This window comes from Selaginella moellendorffii, unplaced genomic scaffold (genome assembly GCF_000143415.4).
Source record: "Selaginella moellendorffii unplaced genomic scaffold, v1.0 SELMOscaffold_35, whole genome shotgun sequence".
NCBI lineage: Eukaryota > Viridiplantae > Streptophyta > Lycopodiopsida > Selaginellales > Selaginellaceae > Selaginella > Selaginella moellendorffii.
Genome location: NW_003314296.1, coordinates 96,894 through 121,538, shown reverse-complemented (window position 1 = coordinate 121,538; position 24,645 = coordinate 96,894). Strand labels below are relative to the sequence as shown.

The 24,645-nt window shown below is 47.9% G+C and overlaps 6 protein-coding genes across 15 annotated transcripts; 3 read left to right on the top strand and 3 right to left on the bottom strand.

The window, feature by feature from the left end:
* Positions 1 to 297: 297 nt before the first annotated feature.
* On the bottom strand, positions 298 to 11,823 carry LOC9657155 (BEACH domain-containing protein B). Its single transcript, XM_024682893.1, has 39 exons — positions 11,623 to 11,823; positions 11,491 to 11,554; positions 11,228 to 11,429; positions 10,905 to 11,066; positions 10,566 to 10,853; positions 10,334 to 10,508; positions 10,212 to 10,280; positions 9,721 to 10,152; positions 9,430 to 9,667; positions 8,979 to 9,365; positions 8,767 to 8,928; positions 8,564 to 8,713; positions 8,359 to 8,511; positions 8,264 to 8,305; positions 7,876 to 8,208; positions 7,645 to 7,818; positions 7,420 to 7,586; positions 7,080 to 7,371; positions 6,613 to 7,027; positions 6,250 to 6,559; positions 6,013 to 6,201; positions 5,716 to 5,965; positions 5,414 to 5,662; positions 5,150 to 5,362; positions 4,946 to 5,095; positions 4,779 to 4,882; positions 4,279 to 4,722; positions 4,026 to 4,218; positions 3,756 to 3,977; positions 3,292 to 3,696; positions 2,990 to 3,238; positions 2,501 to 2,938; positions 2,404 to 2,450; positions 2,261 to 2,354; positions 1,999 to 2,205; positions 1,822 to 1,947; positions 1,385 to 1,774; positions 1,097 to 1,325; positions 298 to 1,032 (listed from the first exon to the last, which is right to left on the bottom strand). Exons 1-39 carry the CDS (start codon positions 11,736 to 11,738, stop codon positions 395 to 397), a joined length of 9,168 nt encoding a protein of 3,055 aa, XP_024538661.1. The 5' UTR covers positions 11,739 to 11,823; the 3' UTR covers positions 298 to 394.
* LOC112349022 (pentatricopeptide repeat-containing protein At2g13600-like) lies at positions 11,798 to 13,387 on the bottom strand. The gene has a single exon (XM_024682593.1). It carries the CDS (start codon positions 13,385 to 13,387, stop codon positions 11,798 to 11,800), a length of 1,590 nt encoding a protein of 529 aa, XP_024538361.1.
* A 461-nt stretch (positions 13,388 to 13,848) lies between these two features.
* On the top strand, positions 13,849 to 21,019 carry LOC9656413 (polyadenylate-binding protein RBP47B'). Of its 9 annotated transcripts, XM_024682900.1 has the most exons (10): positions 13,898 to 14,228; positions 14,482 to 15,004; positions 15,301 to 15,419; positions 15,474 to 15,604; positions 15,654 to 15,753; positions 15,810 to 15,944; positions 15,999 to 16,054; positions 16,122 to 16,428; positions 16,523 to 16,591; positions 16,644 to 16,852. In XM_024682900.1, exons 1-8 carry the CDS (start codon positions 13,953 to 13,955, stop codon positions 16,213 to 16,215), a joined length of 1,434 nt encoding a protein of 477 aa, XP_024538668.1. In that variant the 5' UTR covers positions 13,898 to 13,952; the 3' UTR covers positions 16,216 to 16,428; positions 16,523 to 16,591; positions 16,644 to 16,852. The 9 variants fall into 9 exon arrangements, with proteins under 9 accessions (XP_024538667.1, XP_002977811.2, XP_024538668.1 ...); XM_024682899.1 differs by lacking the exons at positions 16,523 to 16,591; positions 16,644 to 16,852 and having other exon boundaries at positions 13,849 to 14,228; positions 15,304 to 15,419; positions 15,813 to 16,054; positions 16,122 to 16,299; XM_002977765.2 differs by lacking the exons at positions 16,523 to 16,591; positions 16,644 to 16,852 and having other exon boundaries at positions 13,849 to 14,228; positions 15,813 to 16,054; positions 16,122 to 16,299.
* A 475-nt stretch (positions 21,020 to 21,494) lies between these two features.
* LOC112349105 lies at positions 21,495 to 22,394 on the top strand. 2 transcript variants are annotated; one of them, XM_024682889.1, is made up of 2 exons: positions 21,495 to 22,248; positions 22,309 to 22,394. In XM_024682889.1, exons 1-2 carry the CDS (start codon positions 21,661 to 21,663, stop codon positions 22,315 to 22,317), a joined length of 597 nt encoding a protein of 198 aa, XP_024538657.1. In that variant the 5' UTR covers positions 21,495 to 21,660; the 3' UTR covers positions 22,318 to 22,394. The 2 variants fall into 2 exon arrangements, with proteins under 2 accessions (XP_024538657.1, XP_024538656.1); XM_024682888.1 differs by having other exon boundaries at positions 22,294 to 22,335.
* LOC9657154 (cytochrome P450 78A4) lies at positions 22,313 to 23,961 on the bottom strand. The gene is made up of 2 exons (XM_002977603.2): positions 22,975 to 23,961; positions 22,313 to 22,912 (listed from the first exon to the last, which is right to left on the bottom strand). Exons 1-2 carry the CDS (start codon positions 23,956 to 23,958, stop codon positions 22,322 to 22,324), a joined length of 1,575 nt encoding a protein of 524 aa, XP_002977649.2. The 5' UTR covers positions 23,959 to 23,961; the 3' UTR covers positions 22,313 to 22,321.
* LOC112349107 lies at positions 23,961 to 24,601 on the top strand. The gene is made up of 3 exons (XM_024682892.1): positions 23,961 to 24,127; positions 24,252 to 24,350; positions 24,420 to 24,601. Exons 1-3 carry the CDS (start codon positions 23,975 to 23,977, stop codon positions 24,564 to 24,566), a joined length of 399 nt encoding a protein of 132 aa, XP_024538660.1. The 5' UTR covers positions 23,961 to 23,974; the 3' UTR covers positions 24,567 to 24,601.
* Positions 24,602 to 24,645: the final 44 nt, after the last annotated feature.

Genomic DNA, 24,645 nt, shown 5'->3' with positions numbered 1-24,645 from the left:
TGTATTTTTTTTCCTTATTCCATGCATTCATAATATTATAGTAATAATTGGTACACAAAATGTTTGTTTTGTTTAATAGTTATTAATTAATTAATTTAATTATTTATAATTATAAATATGTTTGTAATTTATACATCAGATGGTAGAATAAACTAGAATATACTAAGAAGTGTTAGAAAAGTTTATAAATTACAAACATATTTATAAATATAAATACAAAATTAATCTAAATGAATAACAACCATTAAATAATAAAATATTCTAAAATATTCAAACATATTTTACGTATATCCACTATAATCCACAGGTTTGCTTAAGCAAACCAAAATATTATTTATAAATATATTGAAGCTCTTGTGGAGTTCAAAAATCTCTTCTAACACAGAGTGATGAGTTACCTCTTCTCCCTCCTTGGTGAAGTTTCCACAGCATATATCAAAAACCTCCCGTCCCTGGTTCCCACCAAGAAACAATCCTCAGGCGTCACGCACAGGCTCACAATCGGCGAGCCAGCCGCATCGTAGCGATGGACGAGCTCCAGCGAGTGGAGCTTGCGCACTGTAACGTATCCCTGGTCGCCTCCACACACCACGAACTCGCCACAGCTGCTCAGCTCCATGCAGCTCAAGCGCCCGTTTAGTTCCGCGCTGGCAAGGTGCTTGCCGTTCACTGAGAATGAGTGAAAGTTGAGGTCCTTGTTGGAGAAGAGACCAACCAGACCGTGCGGAGACACCACTAGCAGAGATATTGATTTCCTGCTAGGATGAACCAGCGATCTGACGTATCTTCCCTGCCGGAGAGTGTAGAGGATGCAAGTCCCGTCCTCGGAGCCACTCACGACGAGGTCGAGTTCCGTCCGGACCACCACGCAAGTTACTGCATCGTCGTGGCCGCACAAAACGTGGCGAGGCTTGTCTGAGACGGCGAGCTTGCTGTCTGAGCGCTTGATCCTGTTGGAAGATAGCTGAGTTTCCCATACCATCACTGTTGTATCACGGCTGCCGGTGACGACAATGCTGCCATCTGCTGCAACTGCATGTCATAAAAAAGACGGTCAGAAGCCAAAACTTTAGTGTGGTAAGAAAAGCTTACGCACCCGAAGCACACGTTACGACATCCTTGTGTTGACACAGGCTTTGAACGGTTTGGCCGTCGGTGAGCGACATGAGCTTGAAACTGTTGTCCCAATGGCCGCAGCTTAACAAGTAGACCGTAGATATTGCAGGCAACGCGCAGAAACAAAATGAGTCTGGAAAAGACTCGGTAAAATAGCCACGAACTTTGTGGCAAGGCCACTCTTCAGAGCCAAGTCCGTAAGTAGAATCCTGCACAGTACGAGCCTTTAATAAGTCTTGCATTCAAGTGGTTCTTAAAAACGAAGTACCTGGGAAGACGAAAACGTAAAGCTGCCACTGGGTGGCATGGAAGGCGTTAGCCACATTCGTGAGGACACAACCATCTGGCTGGTCACAGAGATGATCTTCCCGTCGCAATGCCCAATGTACAAGACAGGATGATCTTCATCTGACTTACCAAACGAGAGAGACCTCGATGGAATTGTGGACACAAGTGTTGTCGAGGCGGGAGAGTAGTATAAAGGGCGAAGAAGTGGTACTGGAGGGCCGCGTTTCGGATGTTTCTTCTTAAAAAGCTGGATAGGTGTTTGACCAAAATTTGCAATCTGGTCCTCCACTGATGCTCTTTGCCTTACATCTTCCATGGTTTCTAGCTCCACAGTGCCTTCATAAGTAAGATAGTAAAAGATATTTGCTGCCTGTTGCAACATTGTCTTGGTTAGTTCACGGCTACGCAAATATTTACCTCGACAGCAGGTTTTCCACGTTGCTTGTAGCCAAATATGAGGTCAATCCAACGGTGCAAGTTTTCACTAGTGTGCTCACTTTCAAGAGCTTCCCTGTTCAAGCGAATAAACTCTTCAGGAGATCCCTGGAAACAAATCAAAATATGTGATTGAAAGCGAATCAAGTCGAGGCTTACCTTGGCCCAAGGTGGTAAGATCACATTGTTAAGGTGTTGTCCGTCTTGCTTGACACCAATGTAGTAACTATTTGTATTTACAAGGAACTCAGGCATATAAAAGAACTCCGGTATTATCTCTTTCACATCACTTGTGTTGGTCAAGCAGTTGGCGTAAGTGTTTTGTATGCTATGGAACAATCTGTCCGCATGATCAAATTTTCCACCCTGTCATCAGTTTCACACTTTTTGAGTACGCATCCATTAACTCACAAACACGTACCTGAAGCGTACGATGGAAAGAAGAAAATGGTTCCAGTCGAAGAAGGTAGAACAGAACGATGCCCATACTCGAGTAATGTGAACCATAGTGGAAGCTGGACACAAAAGCGTTTTCAGATTATGTTTCATGGAGAATAAACAAACCTGGGAATGTCTGGATCAGTAAAGTTGTTGTACCGTTCTTCAAAGACCTGTTGAAAACGAATTATTACATACTGTTCTTAAGCACAAATGCAGGTACCTGAAAGCGTTTTTCATCGAGAGCACCAACGGGCTTTGCAAGATCTCGATAAACAGATGGACTGGAGAGATCCAATGCTTCAGAGGAATAGTCGGATAAGATCCACGGAAAGACTGGATATTGAGTCAAATCGTTGTATGATCTCCCGGATAACGTGTTCAGTATCATCAAGTAATCGAAGTTGCTGCACTCTCGCCGCCTCCAGCAGTCACGAGCTTTCTCTGCTAGATCAATAGCTCTTTTTCTGTCCACATAGTGAATCTGGTGCTTTGTCTTTCCCTTTGATCCCACATGTTTGCTGGAAGTTATCGTAAGTGCTACATCCTTCGCAACTCGATGAGATGCAAAGTTAAGAAACACGGGAGGAGCGGCATCAGCGAAAAATATCTCCAATGCAGTATGTTGCAGCAAATATCTAGTCGCATAGATTGCTGTGACCTGCAATGACTTGAAAAATAAGAAACTGACAATGAATGTCAAATGACGAACCTGGAAAATGTCCCACGTTCTATGCTGCTTTTTTCCTAAACCAGGAGCTTTGTCACCGTCGCGGGTACCAGTTTGATCAGTATCCTGGTTCTGACGAGCAAATCCACCGGACGAATCGAAAACCATGGAACCGCCAGTTCCTTCAATAAAAAATTCCATATGAAAATGTAGAGACCTGTGAGTAACTTCCAATCGACCAGCAAGCTTGCGCTTCGGAGAAACGAGGACGCAAGACACTGACAAGAGCACCTGAAAGTGAAGAATGTTCAAAAAGGTGCCACGTACAATGTTAAATGACATACCTCATCTTCCGCAGCTCCTTGCTTCGATTCGGCCCCGTCAGCTTCACTCGTGCTGCTACTTTCTGCTTCGGATTCGTTGCTGACAAACTCATCGTTAGCATCCTGCATCTCATCTTCGACTTCCTCGGATTCTTTCTCCAGTTTAAAAGACGCTGCCTTCCGAAAGCTGACTTTTTCACGTGAGAGAACCTTGGGTGCGCTCTGAGAGCCAACACCCTCCGTTGACGCTGCCGGCTGCAGAAGCTCCTGATCAAAGTGATAGTTGCGTTTTAGCTTCAGCCGGCGCCGCAAAGGATCTTCCGTCTTGTCAAGTTTCCACCACACGAGCGTATCCGATGGAAAAGTTGTCGAGGACCAGGGGCCTCTTTCATCAGTCAGATTCCGGAAGATTAAGCACCATTGGCTCTGCATGGAACAGATGGCGAACTTAGCACCACAACAGCACTGGAATGAAAAGAACTTACAGCCACGGCCTGCTCTTCTGCATCTTCCTTCAATTGATATGCTGCTCGTCTGGATAGCTCTGAATTATGAATGGAGTTCAAGACGGTTAGAGATTGTTCCTCTAGAGCTTTTGATTCACGTAATTCAAGACTACGAGTGTCATTTGTTTCGGCATTCAATGTCTCGACCGCAGAAACCCACTTACGCTTAGCTGCCCTCAGAAACTTCTTATCATCTCTCACCTGAAACATAGAGGTTACAAAAGAAAACTAAAGTACGAAAGTACGCACCAGAGCTTTGACTTTATCTTGCTGTAAAAAGCTGTAAGGATCGTTCTTCATCGTTTCTTCTGTACGCTTTTCCTTATCAACCAAACCGATAACCTTCCCAATTTCAATAAGTTCCTCAATCAACTGAGACAGCACATGAGACCTTGTTCCGTCGTCCATCTTTTCCACTTGACTTCGTGCGTCGAGTAAGCACCTTGTAAAGACAACAACACAAGGTGTTGGGATTATATCGAGATTATTCAACGAGCCTTACCATATTGTAAGATAAAGTTGGCCTTTGTTTTGATCCGAGTCTGAAGAGAGGAAGCCGGGAACAAGAGGTAGGAACTGTTGAACTGACAGTAACACAGCCTCAAGACCAGCTCGGTAGAGGTAAACCAGCACAAGCCTGAATGCAAGTCTTGGAAACTTCTCCCCTCGTAGCTTCATGGCTTTCTCATTCGGCTTAGAAGATGGAACGTTAATCCCAACAGACCCCAGCCCTCCAGTCACGACAGCAGCAACTTCAGCAGCTGGTAAATTCAAAGACTCAACAAGGCCACGGGCTCGTTGGCCAAATGTTGGTCCTGCTGTGGAAGTTGAAGCTCCTCCTTGTCCAATTCCGTTGATAGCCGATAAAAGGTCCCAGACTTGATCGTATAGGCGCTGGTTAAATCCGCTTGACTCGCTTTGATAAGTAATTCTTGGAGAGTTCTTCCTGCAAAAGCATTTCCCGAATAAAAACGTAAACCAGAATTTTGCACAGGTAAATACCTCTTATCCACAAGACCTTCCTCTACGGTTTCGGACCCCAAATCCACGTAGCTCCCAGACAACAGGCCGTTGTCTTCAGACTCCTCCGCCAGAGAATTTAAAAACTGCACAATTAAAAACATTAGCAACATCAATACGTGAAAAGTCGAAGGGAATAAAGCTTTTACTGGGAGATATTGGATTGCATCCGCAACCACTAGCTCTTCAATCAAGGCGAGGAGATAGAGCAAATTGTCACGACAGGGCTGTAACGTCAATAGCGATCGAGAGTTAGAAATTTCGCTCACGATGTCACCAAGTAAATCGTGAAGAAAGCTCTGAAAAGGCAAGAAAAAGTAAGCTTGCAGTGCGATTTTATGAGAACAACAAACCTGTTCGGTGTACTTAAGAACGTAAACAGTCATGCGTTCTACTTGGCGCCAGCCACCTTTTGTGTTAAATACAGCATGGACTTGCAGAGCACAGAATATTTTTCTGATTAGCAACACCTCATCCGCCCACCGTTTTGAGTCTTGATCTTCTTTCTGCTTTCTGGAAGATGCACTTGAAAATACTGCAAAAAGCCAATCCTGCCACCCCGGTTCCTGATAATAACCACCTCAGAGCAGAACACAACACCGAGCATAATTTCTTACCTGTAAGAGTACACCGCAGTTTGCCGGATTCGTTTGAATAAGAGCAAGTATGTCTTTAAGAACATCCTGCCTTGACGTCCAATCGTCCGAGGCCTCTACGAATTTTAAAAGAACTCCTAAAACTTGAGGTAAGAAAAATTCTGGGAAGGTAGCTGTATGTGCGGGATTGCCAGCGGCTTGTAGCTGTCGTAACCAAGCTCTTTTTCCAGAACTCTTTCCAAACTGCGTAAGAATGCCGCCATGGAGAACCTGCAATGCAAATATAAGAAACAAATGGAGGTCTCAAAATCATTTTCACGTACTTGTTTAGGAATGGCTGCTCCGAGAAGGAGGTCAAACAAAGTCACTCGCAGAGAATCCGTGAAGGGAAACTGCAACAGGCGCTCTTTTATTATAGACCAGACTAAGTCCTTTTGTCTGCTTATGACTGTATCGCCCTGTCCCTTATTACCGCCAATCCCAAAGAGCCATATTGATTTTCTTTCTACAGGTATGGCGAGGAAAAGTGATCCCAAAACATGCAAAGCGAGCAGCCTGATCACTTCCTGCCGCCTGCAAGACATGATTCACGTTTCTGTAATTTTCGGAGTCATCATTACCTCGACAATAAGTTGAGAAAGATGTGAATTCCACCCAAGGAGTGAACGCATTCCAAGAAGCTTGATAGGAAAATAGGCTCGCCTAAAAGACCCAACAGCATCTGAAGAACTTCCTCAACGCAGATTAAGTCGTCATTACGGTCAATAAAAGAGATTAAAGACTTAGCATCTGACAAACTCATATGATTTCTGGAAAAGTAAGAAGTTAGAGCCAGAAACTTAAGAATACTCGAGTACCTTATTGCAGTTTCTGCTAAAGAAAGTATGAGGATTCGAAGCTGCGATAATTCTTCTTGACGAGGACGGTCTCTGGTTCCAACTGTCTTGGACATCTTACGATGCTTCGGTTTGTCCCAATAGAACTGATGAAGCATGTCAAGAAATCTGGAAACGCCACAAACATTGTCGTACTTCCGATTCTCCAAAAAGTTGATCAGTGATAGAAATAACTCGCGTTGAATGACATACGGAGCATAAATCCATGCAGATGGATTCAAGTAAACTTTGAGTACAGTTTCCCTCACGAGCAGGTCCGAAAGTGCGTTATCTGCGGTGAAAAGAGACAGAAATCAGGAATACACACAATTAAACATATCTTACCAGCTGTTTCAGAAAGAACACACAGTAAATTGTTGAGAGCAGTGATAACTTTGACCGATAATTGTTTGATGGACACAAACTGTAGTAGATACCCGAGAAGGCCGAGGCCCCCAGTGCTATGGAGGACCTTTTGATTAACGTAGTTCTTCGTTGCGACTGCTGTCAATAGCTCGATCACATCCGCTAAATAATAGTCGTCTGCATCAGTAACAGATCCATCGAAATCTTTCCCGGCGTGCCGGAATCGCGTTAACAACGGGAAAAAGACCGTGATGCCACCAACACAGTGTATATTATTCTGCACAAGGCACCTGTAGCAAAGCTGCGTACCACTCATGATCGTAGCTTCATGAGATACAGCGTCAGACTGCTCTGACACTGGTGCGACATCAAAAAGGACGCGTCCACTGCTGGCCTACAGCAAAAGTACCATGAATTTCAGAAAGAAATGAAATACTTATACGTACTAGCGCATTGTAACCGAATATCATTTTAGAAGATAGACCCTCCTTGGAACTGGACAAGCTGCTATCGGACATGTTCGCTGGAATGCAGCCAGCCTCGCTGGGGAGGAAGGAGTACATGTAACCCGCACCAAGCATAAACACACCTTCAACTTGCCCAGGAGTTAACACATCGTCAAATAGATACACTGGACCAAGCTGTCCACATAATGGCGAAAAGAAACCACTCGATTGGTCTGCAGTCGCATTTGCTCCAATTGTACAACAACTTACTGGATCATAAACTTTCGGGTACCTGAACGTGTAATAGTTAGTTGAATGACAAGATAACGCTAGCACGAACCTCAGCTTTTCACTGCTACTGAGTTTGCCGTCGACGAAAATTTTACACAAGCTTCCAGTAGACAGAGCTCGTCCAGTTGTGTGCGTGACACAAATGAAGTGCCATTTCTTTGATTCCAGTCTTATACTCATCGAAGTTGCTTGTTTCTTGTGGTTGGCACAATCGACCTGCATGGATAGCCAAAGTCAGAAACACGAGAATCGCAACACTGAACAGAGAAAGAACCTCTATCAAGAACTTGTCCGCCGATATGAACGCAGCACAGCCTTTACCATCGCTAGTTAAAAAGCTAAACAAACTCATCATGCCTTCCGAAGAGGCACTTTCTAGCCTGATCCAGCACATAAAACTGAAGCCTTTGTTGGTAGGCCACCGGAAAGGCGTTTTGATGCCAATACCCTGAAAAATGCGATACTGTTAAAAATTACAAATCCAGATTTCGAAATTAAAACTCACCGAATTCTTTCCATTTAGCTCAAAAAAGACAGATGGTCCCTGCTCGTTTAACATTGACTTGAAAGTGCTCAAAATGAGGCTATTTTTTGAGCTCGAAGTGCTCCGAAGAAGAGAAAACATCCTTCGCATTTCCTTTCCTGCCATACTGTGACCACCAACCAATTTGATAAAGTGGCAGAGCTTGTGAAGAACCACGCTCTCGTTCTCCGAAGAAAACCAATCCATCAAACTGCAAAGCAGGCCTGCTCTCACGCAAGAAGATTGGTTTGCGGTGGATTCCTCTAATAACTGGAGAAAGGTGTCCAGGGCTTTTAGCTGCGTTTCGGGATCACACTGCACATGTAAAGAAAACATCTTAGCCAAAAAAATTCTGTGATGAGATTATTACCAGATGAATAAAGTTAAGAAGCAGGACAATTACATCTTCATTCTGCATTGAAATAGTTGGACGTGAGTCTTTGCTAGCAGTTACAAGGCAGTCACCTGAATAATCATGCGAGATGAATTGTCAAATGTGCCATCAACTAGCATATTCCAAAGCGCGTTAAGGAGGTCCTGAGTTGGATGTCCATAACGATTAACTAAAAGGGTCTCCAACATCTTGTAGCCTGGACCAACAAGGGATCTAAAAGCAAGCTGAAACAGGAACAGCAAATTCATTGCAGGTAAAAATGTAGCTTTCGTATACCTTTGAAGACTCATTTCCCTTGAGAAGATGAATGAGAGTTGCTATCACCTCTAAACACAAACGCTTTCCATGTTCTTCGGGATAAGCTTCATTCAGCAGAGAAACGATATGCACAAAGCACTCTACTTCTCTAAAAAGCGCTTGATAGTACTGCACAAAAAGAAAACGGCGGATAAATAGAGTTTCAGCGAAATTTTACTCACTGGAAAATCGCATTGAAGAACATCCCGAAGAATCGATAACAGATCCAAAACAATATCGATTCCGGCTGAATGTTGATCCGATTGCACGCGAGACAGTGTTTCCAGATATTTCATACACAGTTCCATTTTTGCATCCTGGTCCTCATCTGAGATCGGGGCGACCTGCAAAATGGAAGCTTAGAAAACTCATAAAAGAATGAAAAACAGGTCACCTTCATAAAATTGCTGACATGATGAATAGCGAAAGTTCTTGACCGAGAGTCCAAAATCATACCGAACAAAACGTCCATGAGTTTCGTACTCCTCAGTGCCGAAGACTTGGCATCGTCGGATAAGCTCAAGCACTCGTTGAAGAGTGAGAAAGCAGCGTCTCGACAGTGCAACAAATTTTCCATGTCGCCAACATCAAGCCTTAGATCTTGCAACAATGCCGCCATGACTTCTGATAGAACCAAGATAACTTGCAGTTCCTTAAAGGACGACGATGTAAGCTCCGGTGTCAATTGCAAAATTCGATGCAAGCTTTTCAGTAACATCGTGGCCATGGAGGGCAGCTTCGAACACTGCTCTAGACTCTGAACAAGTGCGTTGCACTCTGCCTACACAAACAAAGGGAAGGAAATTAGTAAACAGAAGAAAAGAAAAACCGAGAAGCCACTTTACCAGATTATTGGAGTTTCCACTGGTGGTCGCCGCGAGCTCCACAAAGGATATCACTTCAAGCTGTAAAGGCTGTGTCTCAAGGCTCTCCTTTCCCTCCAATCCGAAATAAAAAAAGTCATTCGAAAACATGACCGTCCAAACACCTTCATCTCGAAAGAGTTGCAAAACCGCGGGAGAGACCGCTAGCATTTTCTTAAACACGGTGATGATGTTACGCTGCAAGTCGCTAGAGAGCAACCTGCACATCGTTCAAGTTTAGTCAGTCACCATCTAAAATGTTACGCAAACAACATTTTGAAATGCTGAAACCCCTCATCGTTGTCGTCTAAGTTTCTGAAAATCCCGAGCAAAACGTTCACAACCAGCCTAGTGGCGTTTTCCCAGTAGACGCTTGTCACCCCTGACGTCTCTTGGGATGCTGGACCACTGAGAGAAAAGATATCCCAGGTTGCAATCACAAACGAGCAAAGAACCTCGCACAGACGAGAAACGTTGGAGTTCCAAGGGCCATAGTTGTCCTTAACATCTTCAATACCAAGAAAAAAACGATCTTTCTCCTTTTCCTGTGTAGTATTGCTTGATCTCGTAGACATTTCTGCCAAGTGCTCGGTACTGCGGGCATATAGAACCGGAAAGGAAAACGCGGCCCAGCGAAACAGTCGAATAAATTTGTGTAAGCCACCCATGTCGCAGACTGACTGCAAGCTGTTAACATTACGAAATCTGTTCAGAATTAAGGAGAACACAGAAAATGCTGCAACACTGTAAAGAGTAAAGGATACACGGCTTCCCTCGTAACCTCAAGTGATAGTACTTGCAAATTAAAACTCTCCACACGCTTTTGCAAGCTTCTGTAAATAACAATGAACAATGGTATTAGGAGGCGCGAGCAACGTCAACTTACCCTTCATCGCAAAAATATCCCAATCCATCCAGCAAAACTTCAAGTCCGCCGATGCTCCTGAAGTGATTCTGCGCGCGGGAACTTGATGAGACGGCGGCTTTAAGCGTTTGTAAAGTCACTCTTTCAAGATGCTCATCTGTGGCGAGATGAAGTTTTCGTAAAACTCGAAGGAGCTCTGCACACGAATAACCAGAATAATAAGTGGAAAAGCATAACATTTAGCAGAACATACCCACAAACCAGTTAAGACCGCCGGTTTCGAGCAGCAAGGCAAAGCTGGTATTTTCTCCACTTGTTTGTGATGGTCTTTCGCGAAAAGACAGCCTGCGTCTGGGAGGATCCTCGGCATTCTCTTTTAGACCAAGCGACGATCTTCTGCTTGATTTGTCGGGCAGCTTCTCGAGCTCAATAAAATTGGCCATAATAGATACGACATGCGCAAGCAAGCACTGTAAAAAGCTCATCAACACCATGTTTGGAGTCGCGGTACCAAAGATGCTCTTAAGATAAACCACCGAATCTGAAAAATCGCAAGATCAGTATGCTTCCAACACAGATAACGTAATCATACTTTTCATAAGGCTCGTCAAAGTTTGCAAGCCTCCGAAAGTGCTGAACACCGCCCGATTATTTGATGCTCGGCTGAGAATGCTGAGAGCATTTAGCAAGCGCAAGGCAGATTCCATCTCGTTCGTGGCTAGAACCGGTTCTTTCGAGTCGGAGCTGGCATGCACTGCAATCGAGCCGATAAACTGCAAATGAGCAAGGAAGACGGAGCTAATTACCATATCTCAAACACAGTATGCTCAAACCAAACAAAACATACATACACATTTGCTCATACAGAGAAGCAAGCCAAACGGCAAGAAGAAGTGAAAGGAATCGACCACTTACACTCTCCAATGTAGTCACTCGTAAGCTTTAGCTCTCGGAGAAGGCCAAGGATGACAGCGGTCGGGTGACCAAAAGAGCATCCAGTAACTCCAGTTTGATCCATTTTGCCGTCTCCACTTTGGTGTTCTTCCAGGGGAACCCAGCGCTCATACACGTCGTTAAACTTGCGAAGAAAGGCCTCGAGCGAGCTCCTCCTCTTGTCCTGCGAGGAAGAGAAGAAGGATCACTGGATAAGAACTTCTCCTCTCATTTCTATCACGTACCTCGCTGGATAAATTCTCGTATTCCTGCCACAAGTGATGGAGCGATTCCTCCGCGCCATGGTCACTGCTCCACAGCAAATTCCAATCCGATTCTATCCAAATCCAAATATGCCGAAGCTCGGATCTTCGTACCTGAACTGGACATCGATCCAAGTCGCGGATGTCGTCGACGAAGCTGCGATCGAAGAAGAACTCCCCGGCGCTGCCGATCCGGACGACCTGCGAAGAAATCCCTTGACGAAATTCATCTAGATCCACGCTCCAAGCCGCTCCTCCTTTGCAGGGAGGAGGAGAGGAGCTCGCGTTGCTAGGGTTCCAAGAACCCTAGAATGTTGTAGAGCAGCACATATGGCGCCGAGCTCTCGGAATTGAGCGTCACAGAATCGACGCCAGCAGCCACGGCCCTGTGCCAATCGCCATGAACAGCGCAAGCGCCGACGAGCGTGATCCAAGCCAATCCATCCGGCACGAACGGCATCACTCGCATCAGCGCCTCGGCATTCTCCAGCTCCCCGGATCGTCCCAGGGCATCCACCAAGCACGCGAAATGGCTCAATCCTGGCAAATACCCATAATCGATCTGGAGGGCGAGGAAGTAGTCCCGGGCCAGCGATTTCTTGCCGCCATGGCTGCAAGCGCTCAGCACGCTCACGAATGTGATCGCGTCGGGATAGATTCCCTCGACGTTCATCGCCAGGAAGAACCCTAGCGCCTCGGCCGTGTGCCCAGTCTGGGCAAATGCTGCCACCATAGCCGTCCAGGAGACCTCGTTCCTCTCCTCCATGGCCAAGAACACCGCCCTCGCCTCCTCGATTCCACCGGATTTCCCGTAGAGATTGATGAGCGCCGTCCCCAGCGCTAGATCGGGCACAATCCCGGCCTCCAGCATATTTCGATGGATGATCTTCCACTCAGCGCTCGACGAGCACGCATCCACGATCGCCGAGAGCGCCTTGCAATCCGGCTGCACGCCATCCAGATCCATCCTCGCGAAGAGCTCCAGCGCATCCTTGTTCTGCCCGCTCTGCGCGTGCGCGGCCACCATCGCCGTGACCAGGATCAAATCCGGCGCCCTGGAGCTCGAGCTCGCGAGGAAGATCTTGCCCGCCTCCTCCGCGCGACCAAATCGCCCATACATTCTCACCAGGCACGTCGCGACCGCGATCTCCTGCTCGCATCCGAGCTCCACGATCTTGGCGTGGATTTTCCTCCCGGATTCCAGATCGCCGCAGGTGTCCAGCGCTCCGGCAAAGGTAATCGCGTTGGGCTCGATCTTCTCCTCTTCCATCCTCTCCAGGACCTGGAGCTCGGCGGTATCGAGCGCGTTCTGGGCATAGGCCGCGACGATCGCGTTCCAGGACACGACATTCCTCTCGGGCATGGAAGCAAAGCTCGCTTTCGCGCGTTCGATTTGCCCGCTCTGGGCAAATGCCGCGAGCATCGCGTTCCATGACACCACATCATGCCGTGGCATTCGAGCGAACAAAACCCTAGAGCTCTCGCAATCGCCACTTTGCGAGAAGGCAGTGAGCATCTCATTCCAGGTCACGACGTCTCTCTTGGGCGCCGTGCGAAACAAAAGATTCGCATCGGCGAGACGCCCATTCCGGGTATATGCCGCGATCAGGATGTTCCATGAGAAGACGTTGCGATCACGGAGGTTGTCAAAGACCGATCGAGCGTCGCCAGGGCTCCCGCAGCTCCCATACATTTGGATCAGAGCATTGCCGAGGAATGTTGATTGGTCAGATCCATCGCTCGCGGCCAGCGCGTGGAGCTGCTTCCCTCGATCCAGCGACTTCGAATTGCCGCACTGGCGAAGGAGATCTGCGCAGAGATTGTGATCGATCTTTGGTGCTCTCCTCCATTTCTGGGTCTGGATCTTGCTCTTGACCATGCATTCTCCGATCAAATGAGTTTTAGTGGCTCCAATCTAAAAGCCATGGCAGCGATCCTTTGGATCTTCTCTTCTTTTTCTTGGATGGTTGCTTGGATTCTTTCGTTGGTTGCTTGGATTTCTTGTAAGAAGGATGGATTCTTTCAATCCAGAATAAGAATCAAACACCGATTTTTCGCCTGCTCTTTGAGAAGAACTGTCCAATAGATTTGATACCTCTTTGGCATGATCTTAAACGTTTTCATAAGTTGATCAATAGTTCTAGCTCCAGCGTACACAGTGAAAGTTGTTTAGTAACAGTACTGTTCTTGGTGGGCATTCCATCAATCAAAATTTTTAGTTTCTCCAGATCCCTTGAAAGGGCATTTGCCTAACTCTTAAAGTCTGGGGAAATATGAACGTTTTTTGGCGAAGCTGTCAAATATCTGGAGTCGTAATCATCTGGAAAACATCTGGATGACGAAAATCGCAAGGAAGAGCTGCAAATTTGTCGAAGAGTAATCGTGTCTGCGATCGACCATGGCGAGGATGGGCATGGCTTGTGAGAAAGGCAGGACGCTAGGCAATGTTGCGAGCCAAGTTGGAGTTTTCTAGCATAGACTACTTGCTTGGTTTGCTTCCTTTTTGTTGGTTATTTAGGGCATTTATTTTGGAGAGTGTTCTTCGAGTCCAGGGCGCGGCTATGGCAGCGGCCGAGGCGCAGCAGCAGCAATGGCAGCAGCAATTTGGCAGCCATCATCATCCCATGACGCTGGAGGAGGTGAGAACGCTGTGGATTGGCGATCTCCAGTACTGGATGGACGAAAATTACCTCCGCAATCTCTTCGCACACACCGGAGAGGTAAGATTTTCTTCTTTCGTCCTTCTATGAATGCTCTTCGGGTTCTTGCTTTCGAGTAAGCTGATCTTCTTTTCTACTTCAAAAATTTGCTGTATGAGAGTTTTCTTCTATGGATTCGTGAATCCTGTAAGTGCTAGTGAGCTGATCTGCTTCAAAAAATTGCTGTGAGTTTTGTATGCTCGTCCTAGATTTTTTATTTTTTTCTATGAATTCGTGAATCCTGGAAGTTCTAGTGAGCTGATCTTCTCTACAGGTTTTATCAGCTAAAGTTATACGCAACAAGCAAACTGGTTATCCCGAAGGATACGGATTCATCGAGTTCAACTCTCACCCGGCTGCCGAGCGAGTTCTTCTGGCTTACAACGGAACACAGATGCCACAAACCGAGCAAGCTTTTCGCTTGAACTGGGCCTCGTTTGGCATGGGCGAGAAACGCATGGATGGAGGTCCCGAGCTCTCCATCTTTGTGGGAGACCTGGCACCCGATGTTACGGACTACATGCTCCACGAAACCTTCCGGACCCGGTTTCCATCAGTGAGAGGAGCAAAGGTGGTCATTGATGCAGTCACAGGCCGCTCCAAAGGATACGGCTTCGTGAGATTTGCCGACGAGAACGAGCGAGCTCGTGCCATGTCCGAGATGAATGGAGTTTACTGCTCGAGTCGGCCGATGCGTATAAGTGCCGCGACTCCCAAGAAAGCTATGGCTGCTGGTCTCACTACTGTTACTGCTGCTACGATTGTCCCGCAGCCAACGATCGCATCACCGTTCAAAGGTAACAGCTTCATGGTAAACTACGCATGCTCTTTCCAGTTTTCTCTTTCTTTTTCTTTTCTGGTTTTGACTGATGTATCTTGCTCACGAACCTTAGCTTAGTCTGTTCTAGGTGCGTCAGTGGTGGCTTTTTCAATTTCGGTGTTTCATCGGACACGGCTCTTCCATGATCAGTGGTTTTAAGGTGGTAGTGTGTCGATTTGTTCCTTCATTTTTCATATTTATATCTGGTTTCATCATCACTGGATTCTGGATTCTTTGATTGTATGTTGTTCTAAATCTTATTTTGCCTCGCAGCAGCGACTACGACGACTACACCAACGTATCAAACAATGCCTTACAGTATTACTCCGCCTCCTTCGTTATCCATTCAATCCCAAGTCCTACCTCCAGATAGCGATCCCACAAACACAACGGTGAGTTTATTTACTTTTCAGTTTTCTGGACCAACTTTCTGGTGCATTCGGCAGATCTTCGTTGGTGGCCTTGATCTCAATATCACTGAAGAGGAAGTGAAGCAAACGTTTTCTCAGATTGGAGAGCTCGTGTCTGTCAAGATACCTCCTGGTAAAGGCTGTGCGTTTGTTCAATACGCTCAGAGGTAACAAGCTCACCTTTGTTCTAGCATCTGATCCTCTTCTTTCACGTAGAAACTCTGCTGAAGATGCATTACAGCGGCTTCATGGTACTGTAATCGGTCAGCAAGCGATACGACTCTCATGGGGACGAAGCCCAACATCCACTAAGCAGGTATAAGTTTTTCTTGAGCTTCGATCATAGTCTAAGTCTCTATATATTATAAGCAGCAGGCTCCAACGTCACCTTGGGGAGACGCAGCACAAACACAATGGAATTCCTACTATGGCTACCAAGGATACGAAGGATACGCTTACACTCCTGGACAAGAGGGCTACAGCGCCTATTACACACCATATCACCAGGTAGTTCGTGTTCTTCGCTTGAGCTTATGTAACTTTGCAGCGATTTCTTCTCAGATCGATGGCCAGTATGACGAGATTTTCGATCCACTTGCTCCTCCAGACATTGACAGGTTTGAGAAATTCTTTCTTGATGGAGAAATGGTGTTTAAATTCTTCGTTTTTCGGATGGTGTTACAGGTTAAACGCCGCTTATATGTCCATGAGAGAGAGCGCATTGCTTGGTCGGCATCTCTGGCTAAGAACGTCCGACCAAGTCCAAACATTAGCTTAGAAAGAACCAGCAAACAAAATTTTGTGTAGTATATCATGTGTAAAGGTATTCTAGTTTGTGAATGAATGACAAAACCCTAAAGCACAGCAATGTGATGCGTGGATTCGCCGGCGGCATTGCGCGGACGATCTCCAGGAGCAGCAGCGCGTTTTGGATGCGTCAGGTCTTCAGCAGCATCGCAGCTGGATTCCCCGGCGGCATTGCGCGGCCGATGTGAGTCAAGACCTCTAGGAGCAGGATCGAGCATTTTGATCGAGAGATCGTACATGATCCGTTACGTTTGTTTCTTATTTCATGCGATTTTCAGGGAAGAGCGAGGATTGGATCAAGACAATGACGGATTTTTGGAGGGATCAATTGCAGTGGAGCGTGAATCGTGAGTCTTTCTTCGATATTCTTCCGAAATATCCAGTGGAAATCGTGTCCAGGCGTGGAAAACACGATCATCGATCGCTCCTGGCGGGATTGATGGCTTGAAGGACCTCGAGCGTGGTAAGAGTTCATTTGGCAGCGATTACTTGTTCTCGCGTCTCTAGCAACAGGGATGCTCTCCAAGCGCGAGAACGTTCGTCGCGTGACGGCCCGCGTCTCCGCTGGGAACGATCGATTCAAGAGCTTGGAGAGAGGGATGGCACTACACTCTCAAGTTCTGGAGGCCGGGTATGACTCAAAACGTGTTCGTGTCCACGGCGGTGGTGGACACGCATGCCAAGTATGGGAGGCTGGGCGACGCTCGGAGGGCCTTTGACAGGATGGCTTTCCACGACACAGTGTCGTGGAATGCCGGTATGTGGAGCACGGGAAGAACGAGGAGGCTGTGGGGAGGTGTTTGAACAGATGGTGGCGGAAGGGTGTACACCGAACGAGACTACTCTTCTGGCTGCTCTCGAGGCATGCTCGGATCTGGCCGAGCGCGAGGAAGGAAAGAAGGTTGAAGGGAAAGTGCTGAAGGTGGGCTGTTTGGCTAGAGGTGCTGCCATCCACAGGGAAGCGGCAAGCGTTCGTTCTTCACAAACTGAGATACCTGGAAACTGAAGCTGTCAAGTTGTGTGACAAGACATCCGTGGCAAACACGCTGATTGATACCTACGCGAAATGTGGAAGGCTGGACGATGCTTGCAGAGTGTATGAGAAGATGGAGCTTCGTGACATTGTGTCCTGGACAGTGATGATTTTGAGGCAAGCAAAGGGGAGTCTGCTCTGGATTTCTTTTTCGAAATGCGTGCTGATACGTCGTGCAAACCAGATGCGCGAGTTTTAGCTGCTGCTTTCGTCGCCTGTGGCATTATAGTGAGGCCAGACATTGGACGTCAGATTCAGGGAGAGAGATACAGGCTTGGGCTTGAGAACGATGGGACCGTAACACCATGCCTGGTGGACTTCTATGGAAAGTGTGGGGACATGACTGCGGCCCAGTACATCTTTGATACCACGGCAATGACAAGAGAAATCGGTGCGTGGAATGCGTTGATAATGGGATATAGCCACCAGGGGAATGCAGTTCACGCAGTAGCAGTATTTCGAAGGCTGGCGGACGAAGGCTTATGTGCGACTGAGGCTACTCTGGTCTCGCTTCTCACGGCATTCAGTCATACTGGTCTTGTTGAAAAGGGGAAGAAGTGCTTTGAAGCGCTGCAAGACGCAAGCATGGCGTTGTTCCAAGTCTTCGGCACTACACTGGCATGATCGATCTGCTGGGAAGAGCCAACCATCTAGACGAAGCCGTGAAGGTGCTGGAAAGCATGCCTTCTCAAAGCGGACGCGGTAGCTTGGATGACCGTTTTGGGTGCCTGCGCAAAGTGGGAGAATGGTCAGGTGGGAAAATTCGCATTTGAGCCTTTTTCCGGGCTGGACAGAGACCGGGAAGTTTAAGTAGGGTTCCAAAGTGGCAACGAATGGCAGCGTCTTCATTCGCTTCTCTTCATCATGCTCTGGGCGAAAGATGTAAGCTACTTTTCTGTGGTTTTGACGCAGGCGCTTGATCCCGTTTCTTGTTTCGTTTCAGCCAAAGTTGCAGCGACGTTGGGTCCTTGCTGAGAGCACTGAAGGAGTGCACCAGAACAGGAGATATTGAAGCTGGGAGACAGTATCATGAAGATGCTGCAAAACGTGGATTCAGTTCAAACATTTTCGTGGCAACCACCTTGGTAGATATGTATGCCAAATGCGGGAGCATGCCGGATGCTCAGAAAGTCTTCGACCTCATGCCCGTCCGCGATGCTGTACCTTGGAACGCATTGATTCTCGGATACTTCGAGAACGGGGATAGTGCGCTGGCTCTGCGAAGCTTTTCGGCCATGCAACGCAGCTCGAATGCCGCCCCGAACGCTAGAACTTTCACAGCTGCTCTGATGGCCTGCACCAAGCTCGCTGCAAGCGACGTGAGAAGCCGGGTCGATGGCAAACTCGTAAGCCTCAAGTATCTGGAAACAGGAAAGATTATACACTCTCAGGCCGTAGCAGTAGGGGTGGACTCACAACTTTACTTGGCAAGCACGCTGGTGGATATGTACGCCAAGTGTGGTAGCATGGACGACTCGCGGAAAGTTTTCGAAAGGATGCCGGTTCACAACGTCGTTTCCTGGACTTCACTGGTTCTCGGCTACGCAGAGAATGACGAGCCCGGCGTGGCTTTGGGACTCTTCTTTCGGATGCTCTCCTTGGGATATGAACCAGATGCTCGAGCCTTCGTGGCTGCATTGACGGCTTGTGCGAGTCTGGCAGAGAAAGAGCAAGGCATGGAAACGGATGGCAGGCTTTTGAAACTTGAAAGTCTCCAAAGAGGGATGGAGCTGCATTCTCTGGCTGTGAAGCTCAGCTGTTGGGAAAACATCTTCGTAGCAAGCACGCTGGTGTCAGTCTACGCCAACTGCGGGAGCCTGGCGGATGCTCGCATGGTTTTTGACCGTGTGCCTCGTCACGATGCGGTTCTAAGGACTGCAATGGTTCTCGGGTATGTAGAGAATGACGAAAACAAGCTTGCTATTGACCTGTTCTCGTGCATGCAGACAGGCAAACGGTCGTCGAATCCCGGGCTCTTCACGGCTGCACTTACGGCCTGTGCAAATCTGGCAACAGCTGAAGCTGGGAAACAAGTCTCCGAGAGGCCTGTAAAACTCAGCTGCTTGGAAAGTGTGATGTCTATCCACTCACAATCTGCAACAAGTGGATACGACTCGGAAATCTTCTTGGCAAACACACTGATCGATACTTACTCGAAGTGTGGGAGCATGGTGGATGCCCGTCGCGTTTTTGACAGCATGGTACGTTATGACATTGTGTCCTGGACGGCGCTCATACTTGGTTATGCAGACAATGGCGAGGAATTCCTGGCATTGGAAAACTTTTCGTGCTTAAGTTCTTCCGGCTGCTTTCCAGATGCTCGGGCGTTTGTTGCTGTTCTCGGGGCATGTGGAAGTGTTGTAGCATTGGAAACAGGGAGGAGGATCCAGGCGGATATCTACAGGCGAGGACTAGAAAATTACGACGCTGTTGCGAATGCTTTGGTGGATTTTTATGGTAAGTGTGGCTCCTTATTGCTTGCGGAGCATCTGTTTGACACCACAAGTTCTGACAAGGATTGCGTGCAGTGGAATGCTTTGCTGGTTGGATATGGCTACCAAGGAAATGCGGGCCGAGTGTTCGATTTGTTTGAGATAATGCAACGTGAAGGCGTGCCAGCAAATGGAATCACTTTCCTTTCCCTCTTAAACGCATGCAGTCACGCTGGTTTAGTAGACAAGGCCAAGTCTATCTTCGAGGAGATGCTGCCAAGGTACGGCGTAAGTCCAAATCCTCAGCACTATACGTGCCTGATTGATCTTCTGGGACGATCTAACCATCTAGATTGTGCAGTGGAGACTTTGAAGATAATGCCATTTGAAGCAGATGCTGTTACGTGGACGGCTATCCTTGCTGCGAGCAAGAAGTGGAAGAATATTCAGCTCGGAAGGCTGGCTTTTGAAACGCTGCTGACATTCGATGCAAGTGATGGTGCTGCTTATGCACTGATGGGAAATCTTTACGGGAGTTTAGGAAGGTGGGAGGATAAAAAGGGGGTTCTAGCCAAAATGAGAGAAGCAGGAGCTTGGAAAGAAGCAGGACAGAGTTGGTGGAATGACAGGGATGGTAAAGTTCACAGGTTCATGGCTCACGAGAGCTCACATCCGCAAATTAAAGAGATCAACGCAAAGCTGAAGAAGCTGGTAGGAGAGATGAAGGAACACGGTTATGTTACTGACGCCGGGAGTGCTGCACACAAGTTCTCGACCGATGAAAAGATGGAGAGCTCACTGTGTGGACACAGCGAGAGGCTCGCTATCGGCTGTGCTTTGATCAATTCGCCCCCAGGCAGTCCTATCCGGATCGGCAAAAACTTAAGAGTCTGTGACGACTGTCACAATGCCACTGCAATTATCTCAAGGATCGAGAAGAGGACGATCATTTGTAGAGACGGGGGGCGTTTCCATACGTTCGAGGATGGCAAGTGTTCCTGCGGTAACTTTTGGTGATTCCAACTAGTTTTCAGCACCGTTATAGATGTTCGATATGAGGACGCATGCAGCAGCATTTTCACCATCCAACTTGAGAAGGGATTGGCAAGCGAGCTCGCCAACGGCTCCGTTCTTCCGTTTCCAACAGGCACTCAGGACCGTCATCCAAGTTGCTTGGTCGGCTCGCTCAGGCATCTGTCCGAGAAGCTCAATAACTTCATCTAAGCGGTCTGCACGACCAAGAAGATCGATCATGCAGCTGTAATGCTGTGCCTCCACAGGTGCTCCAAATTCGTTCATCTGGAAAAACATCTTTCCTTTGTTGACGAGGCCGGCGTGACTGCAAGCTGAGAGTACGATTCTTCCCAGCCTAAATGTCGACTAATCTGCCGCTGGCTACCAATGCAGCAACGAGCATCTGGCGTGAACTTTCTGCGTCTAATGAGCTCAAGACCTTCTTGGATTTGCCGCCATCGACGTATCCAAGCAGCAACGCAGTCCAGGAAGCCGCATTTGGAGGCTCGATGGTATCGAGAACTTTTCGAGATTCGTCCAGGCTTCCACACCTAGCATACATGTCCACCAGACTGTTTGCTACGAAGGCCTCAGTGTGGCATCCGCTCGCAGGAAATCAAGCTTTCCGTCGACTCGTTGGCCAGAGAGCTGCGACATAAGTCCGAGCATTGGCGGAACCCATCCTCGAAAACAGCTGCAATGCGAGCTGCGCTTCTTCATTCTCTACGTAGCCGAGGATTAAAGAGTTCCAGAGAACAACGTCGGCGAGCATTGAGCAGGTTTCCGCAGTTTGTGAACATGTCAAGTACTCCAGTGGCCACGTACATGCTGCGGATGAGTCCCTGCTTGCCTGCTCTAGCGTGGAGCGGCATTCCTCTCTCCAGGGACTTAAGTTTTACGCGCTCACAATTTCGGCCGATTCAAGCTGGAGCAAGCCATGAACGCAGCAACGAAAGCGGGAGCATCCGGACAAGGAGCAAGAGCAGTCCAGGAGAGGAGATTATGGCTCTGTCCGATACTGGAACGCAGCCACTGCTCTGTGCCTGCAATTGGATTCGGGTTCCTATATCAAGGAGCAACTTCAAACTTGAAGAGGACGAAGTTTGCGGGGCCAGGCCATCAGCGCGGCGACGAAAGTTCGGGAGTCAGGAGACTGTTGCATCGACCAGAAGAGATCGACAGCGACATGGCTGTCACCATTCTGGACATATCCAACAAGCAGGGAGTTCCAAGAGACGATATCTTTGAAGTGGATGCTGTCAAAAACACTGCGAGCTTGGGACATGCTACCGCACTTGGCATACATGCTCATTATGCTGCTGAGACCACTTTCGACGGCATGCAACTGGAGCTTACTGCCAGTTGCTATGTCTCTGGAGCTGCCGCACGCCAGCAAGCCGCTTTGCTCCCGCGTTTTGCATCCGATCGCCGAGTATCCTCGGCAACAAGGGTCCTGCGAGACGTACTTTGTGCAAAAGAAAAAATCCAAGACGTTCCCATCAGAAAACTAGGCGACTGCTTTCAGGTAAACTACCTCTCTTCAGTATTATTCACTGAAAAAAATTTAAAGTACAAACTGCTATAGGACCTTTAAACTGCTAGAGGACCTTTACCAACAAAGGTGTAGCCATCTCACTCGAGAGTTTGAGAACTTCGGTGAGATCCACGGGATGGAGGGAGTCTGCCTGGAACTGGAACTCTTGCACCAGTCGAGCAGTCCAGAGGAGGACAGTGGCAAGGCCAAGAGCTCGTCCGGGACACACTCGCCGACCAGCTCCGAATGGAGCGAGACGTAAGTCGGTTCCTTTCACGTCGATGTCTTGCTCAAGGAATCTCTCCGGGTTAAATTTCTCAGGCTCGGACCAGATGGATGGATCGTGAGTGATGGACCACATGTTTACCATGGCTGTGGTGCCTGCAGGGATGTGGTGCCCAGCCAAGCTTACGTCGTGAATTGCCAGTCTTGCCCAAGAGAGCAAGGGACCCGGAGGATGCATTCTAAGAGTCTCCTTCACCACAGCTTGGAGGTACACCATTTTGTTGAGGTCGGATTCGGGAACTCTAGATTTTCCAGCCAAGCTAATGATCTCATCTCTCAACTTGCTCTGGATTTCAGGATGGAGGACGAGCTCTGCGACAATCCACTCGGTGAGAAGGGCAACGCTGTCAGTGCCTCGGAATATCATCTCCTGCGAAGCATTCGACATGTAAGCTGTGGAAACAAGAAACAAGAATAATGTCGGTTGCTTACCCAGAGAACAGCGATCATGTCGGCGTCGTCAAGCTTGTCCTCGCCATCCAAAGAGAGCAGCACATCAACAAAGTCCGGCTGTGCGGTCTTGACCTCCTGTTGGCGGTGATCATCAATAATCTTCTGAACAAAGCTCGTCACTCGAGGGACCAACACAGCACAGCGTTGGAGGATGTTCTGGGGATCGACTGTCTTGAGAGCTGGCAAGTGATCGGCCCAGTTGAACGCACCAAGCAGCTCGAAGCCTTCTCTCACCATCTCAGCGAGCTCAGCAGCGTCCTCAGAGCCGTCCTCGAACCTCCTGCCAAACACAGTCTGCATGATATTGTTGAGCGAAGCTCGCTGGAGAAAGTCCCGGACTCGGACAAGGCCGTGGTTTTCCGCTGCAAAGGTACTCATCGCTTTGATCATCCTGCTCGTCTCCTCCTGACGAGATGGTTCGTGAGCAGCAATCTGGCGTGGAGAGAAGAGATAGTTGGAGGCGATCCTTCGCAAGTTACGCCAGTAATCTCCATAGGGAGCAAAGCCGATTGCTCGTCCAAAAAGGAGCTGCTGAGCCGACTGCTTGAGGGGCCTGTCTGCGAACTCGGAGCTGTTGAGCAGCTCTCGTGCCACTTCCGGCTTGCTGGTGATGATCATCCTCGTGTTACCCAGGCTGAAGGCCATGAGCTCCTTCGCATGGTACTTCTCAGCAAGCTTGGCCAACTTTCGGTGAGCTTGGCCTCCCATCTCCGTGAGGACTCCAAGCACTGGCCATCCTCTGGGCCCCGGGATGGTCTGCTTCTTCCTCAGCGTCCTCCCCCATGCATTGCCACCGGGAACAAGCCAAGAAGCCAGGATCGCCGAGACGGCAGCTACAACCAGCATGGCCAGAGCAGCAGCGATAAGTCGCCATGCATGATCGTCGGCTTCAGCAAGCAAATGCCGCGGGAAGAAAGGCAGCAGAGTGAGGATCCACCAATCGAATCCAGAAGACGACCCCATGATGATCGAGTCGAGAATGCTTTGGGGAGGCAAGCCAGGGAGAAAAAGAGAGCCTGAGACACTGAGCTTGCTCCGGAGATGGTTCCGGTTTTATAGCGACGAGCAACGAGATTATCCAGAGCTGCATGCCTGGAAAAACTGTTGGCTGAGAACAAGAATCCCGGAAATGGTAAGTCTCTAAGGTAACAGAGCTTCTACTTTTGCTCTTGTGTGGTGAGCTTCTACATTTGCTTGTGTCGTGGATTTTACTGCGGTTGTTGTTCTAATACTTTTCCTCTCTTGCTTTGCTTCAGGCTTTATTCCAGGGAATTTACACAGTGATGATCACCAAAAGCGGAGCAACGTCGTATTGTTCGTGCCAGTCCGGTGAAAAGCGTTTCACAGCCGAGGAGGTCCGTAATGAACGCTCGTATATGCTTTCGTAAGCTGATCATATGTGTCGTCCTTGCTTGCTTTGCTAGGCGGCACAATGCAATCTAAGCGATGAATCTTTGCCGGGAGAAGGTTTTGTCTTGTTTGTCTGGAGATCTTCTCGTGTCTCAGCGAATCGTCGTCCAACTAGCTTACAGGGAGAACAGTTTTTTCTGTCTCAACCTCCAAAAAAATAACAGTTATTTAATAAATTGCTACGCGTTGCTTGGTTTGTTTAATATTAGTTTTATTATTACTTATTAATCCAATTGATCA

Coding starts and splice junctions, on each gene's coding strand:
- LOC9657155 (XM_024682893.1), bottom strand. CDS start 11,738: ATGAATTTCGTCAAGGGATTTCTTCGCAGGTCGTCCGGATCGGCAGCG. Junction 10,854..10,904: donor TTTGACGAGCCTTATGAAAA/GTATGATTACGT, acceptor GCGATTTTTCAG/ATTCGGTGGTTTATCTTAAG. Junction 2,939..2,989: donor GAACGTGGGACATTTTCCAG/GTTCGTCATTTG, acceptor AAGTCATTGCAG/GTCACAGCAATCTATGCGAC.
- LOC112349022 (XM_024682593.1), bottom strand. CDS start 13,387: ATGGTCAAGAGCAAGATCCAGACCCAGAAATGGAGGAGAGCACCAAAG.
- LOC9656413 (XM_024682896.1), top strand. CDS start 18,369: ATGTATGCCAAATGCGGGAGCATGCCGGATGCTCAGAAAGTCTTCGAC.
- LOC112349105 (XM_024682888.1), top strand. CDS start 21,661: ATGAACGCAGCAACGAAAGCGGGAGCATCCGGACAAGGAGCAAGAGCA.
- LOC9657154 (XM_002977603.2), bottom strand. CDS start 23,958: ATGGGGTCGTCTTCTGGATTCGATTGGTGGATCCTCACTCTGCTGCCT. Junction 22,913..22,974: donor ACATGATCGCTGTTCTCTGG/GTAAGCAACCGA, acceptor AATGCTTCGCAG/GAGATGATATTCCGAGGCAC.
- LOC112349107 (XM_024682892.1), top strand. CDS start 23,975: ATGCTTTGGGGAGGCAAGCCAGGGAGAAAAAGAGAGCCTGAGACACTG. Junction 24,128..24,251: donor GAACAAGAATCCCGGAAATG/GTAAGTCTCTAA, acceptor GCTTTGCTTCAG/GCTTTATTCCAGGGAATTTA. Junction 24,351..24,419: donor AGCGTTTCACAGCCGAGGAG/GTCCGTAATGAA, acceptor TTGCTTTGCTAG/GCGGCACAATGCAATCTAAG.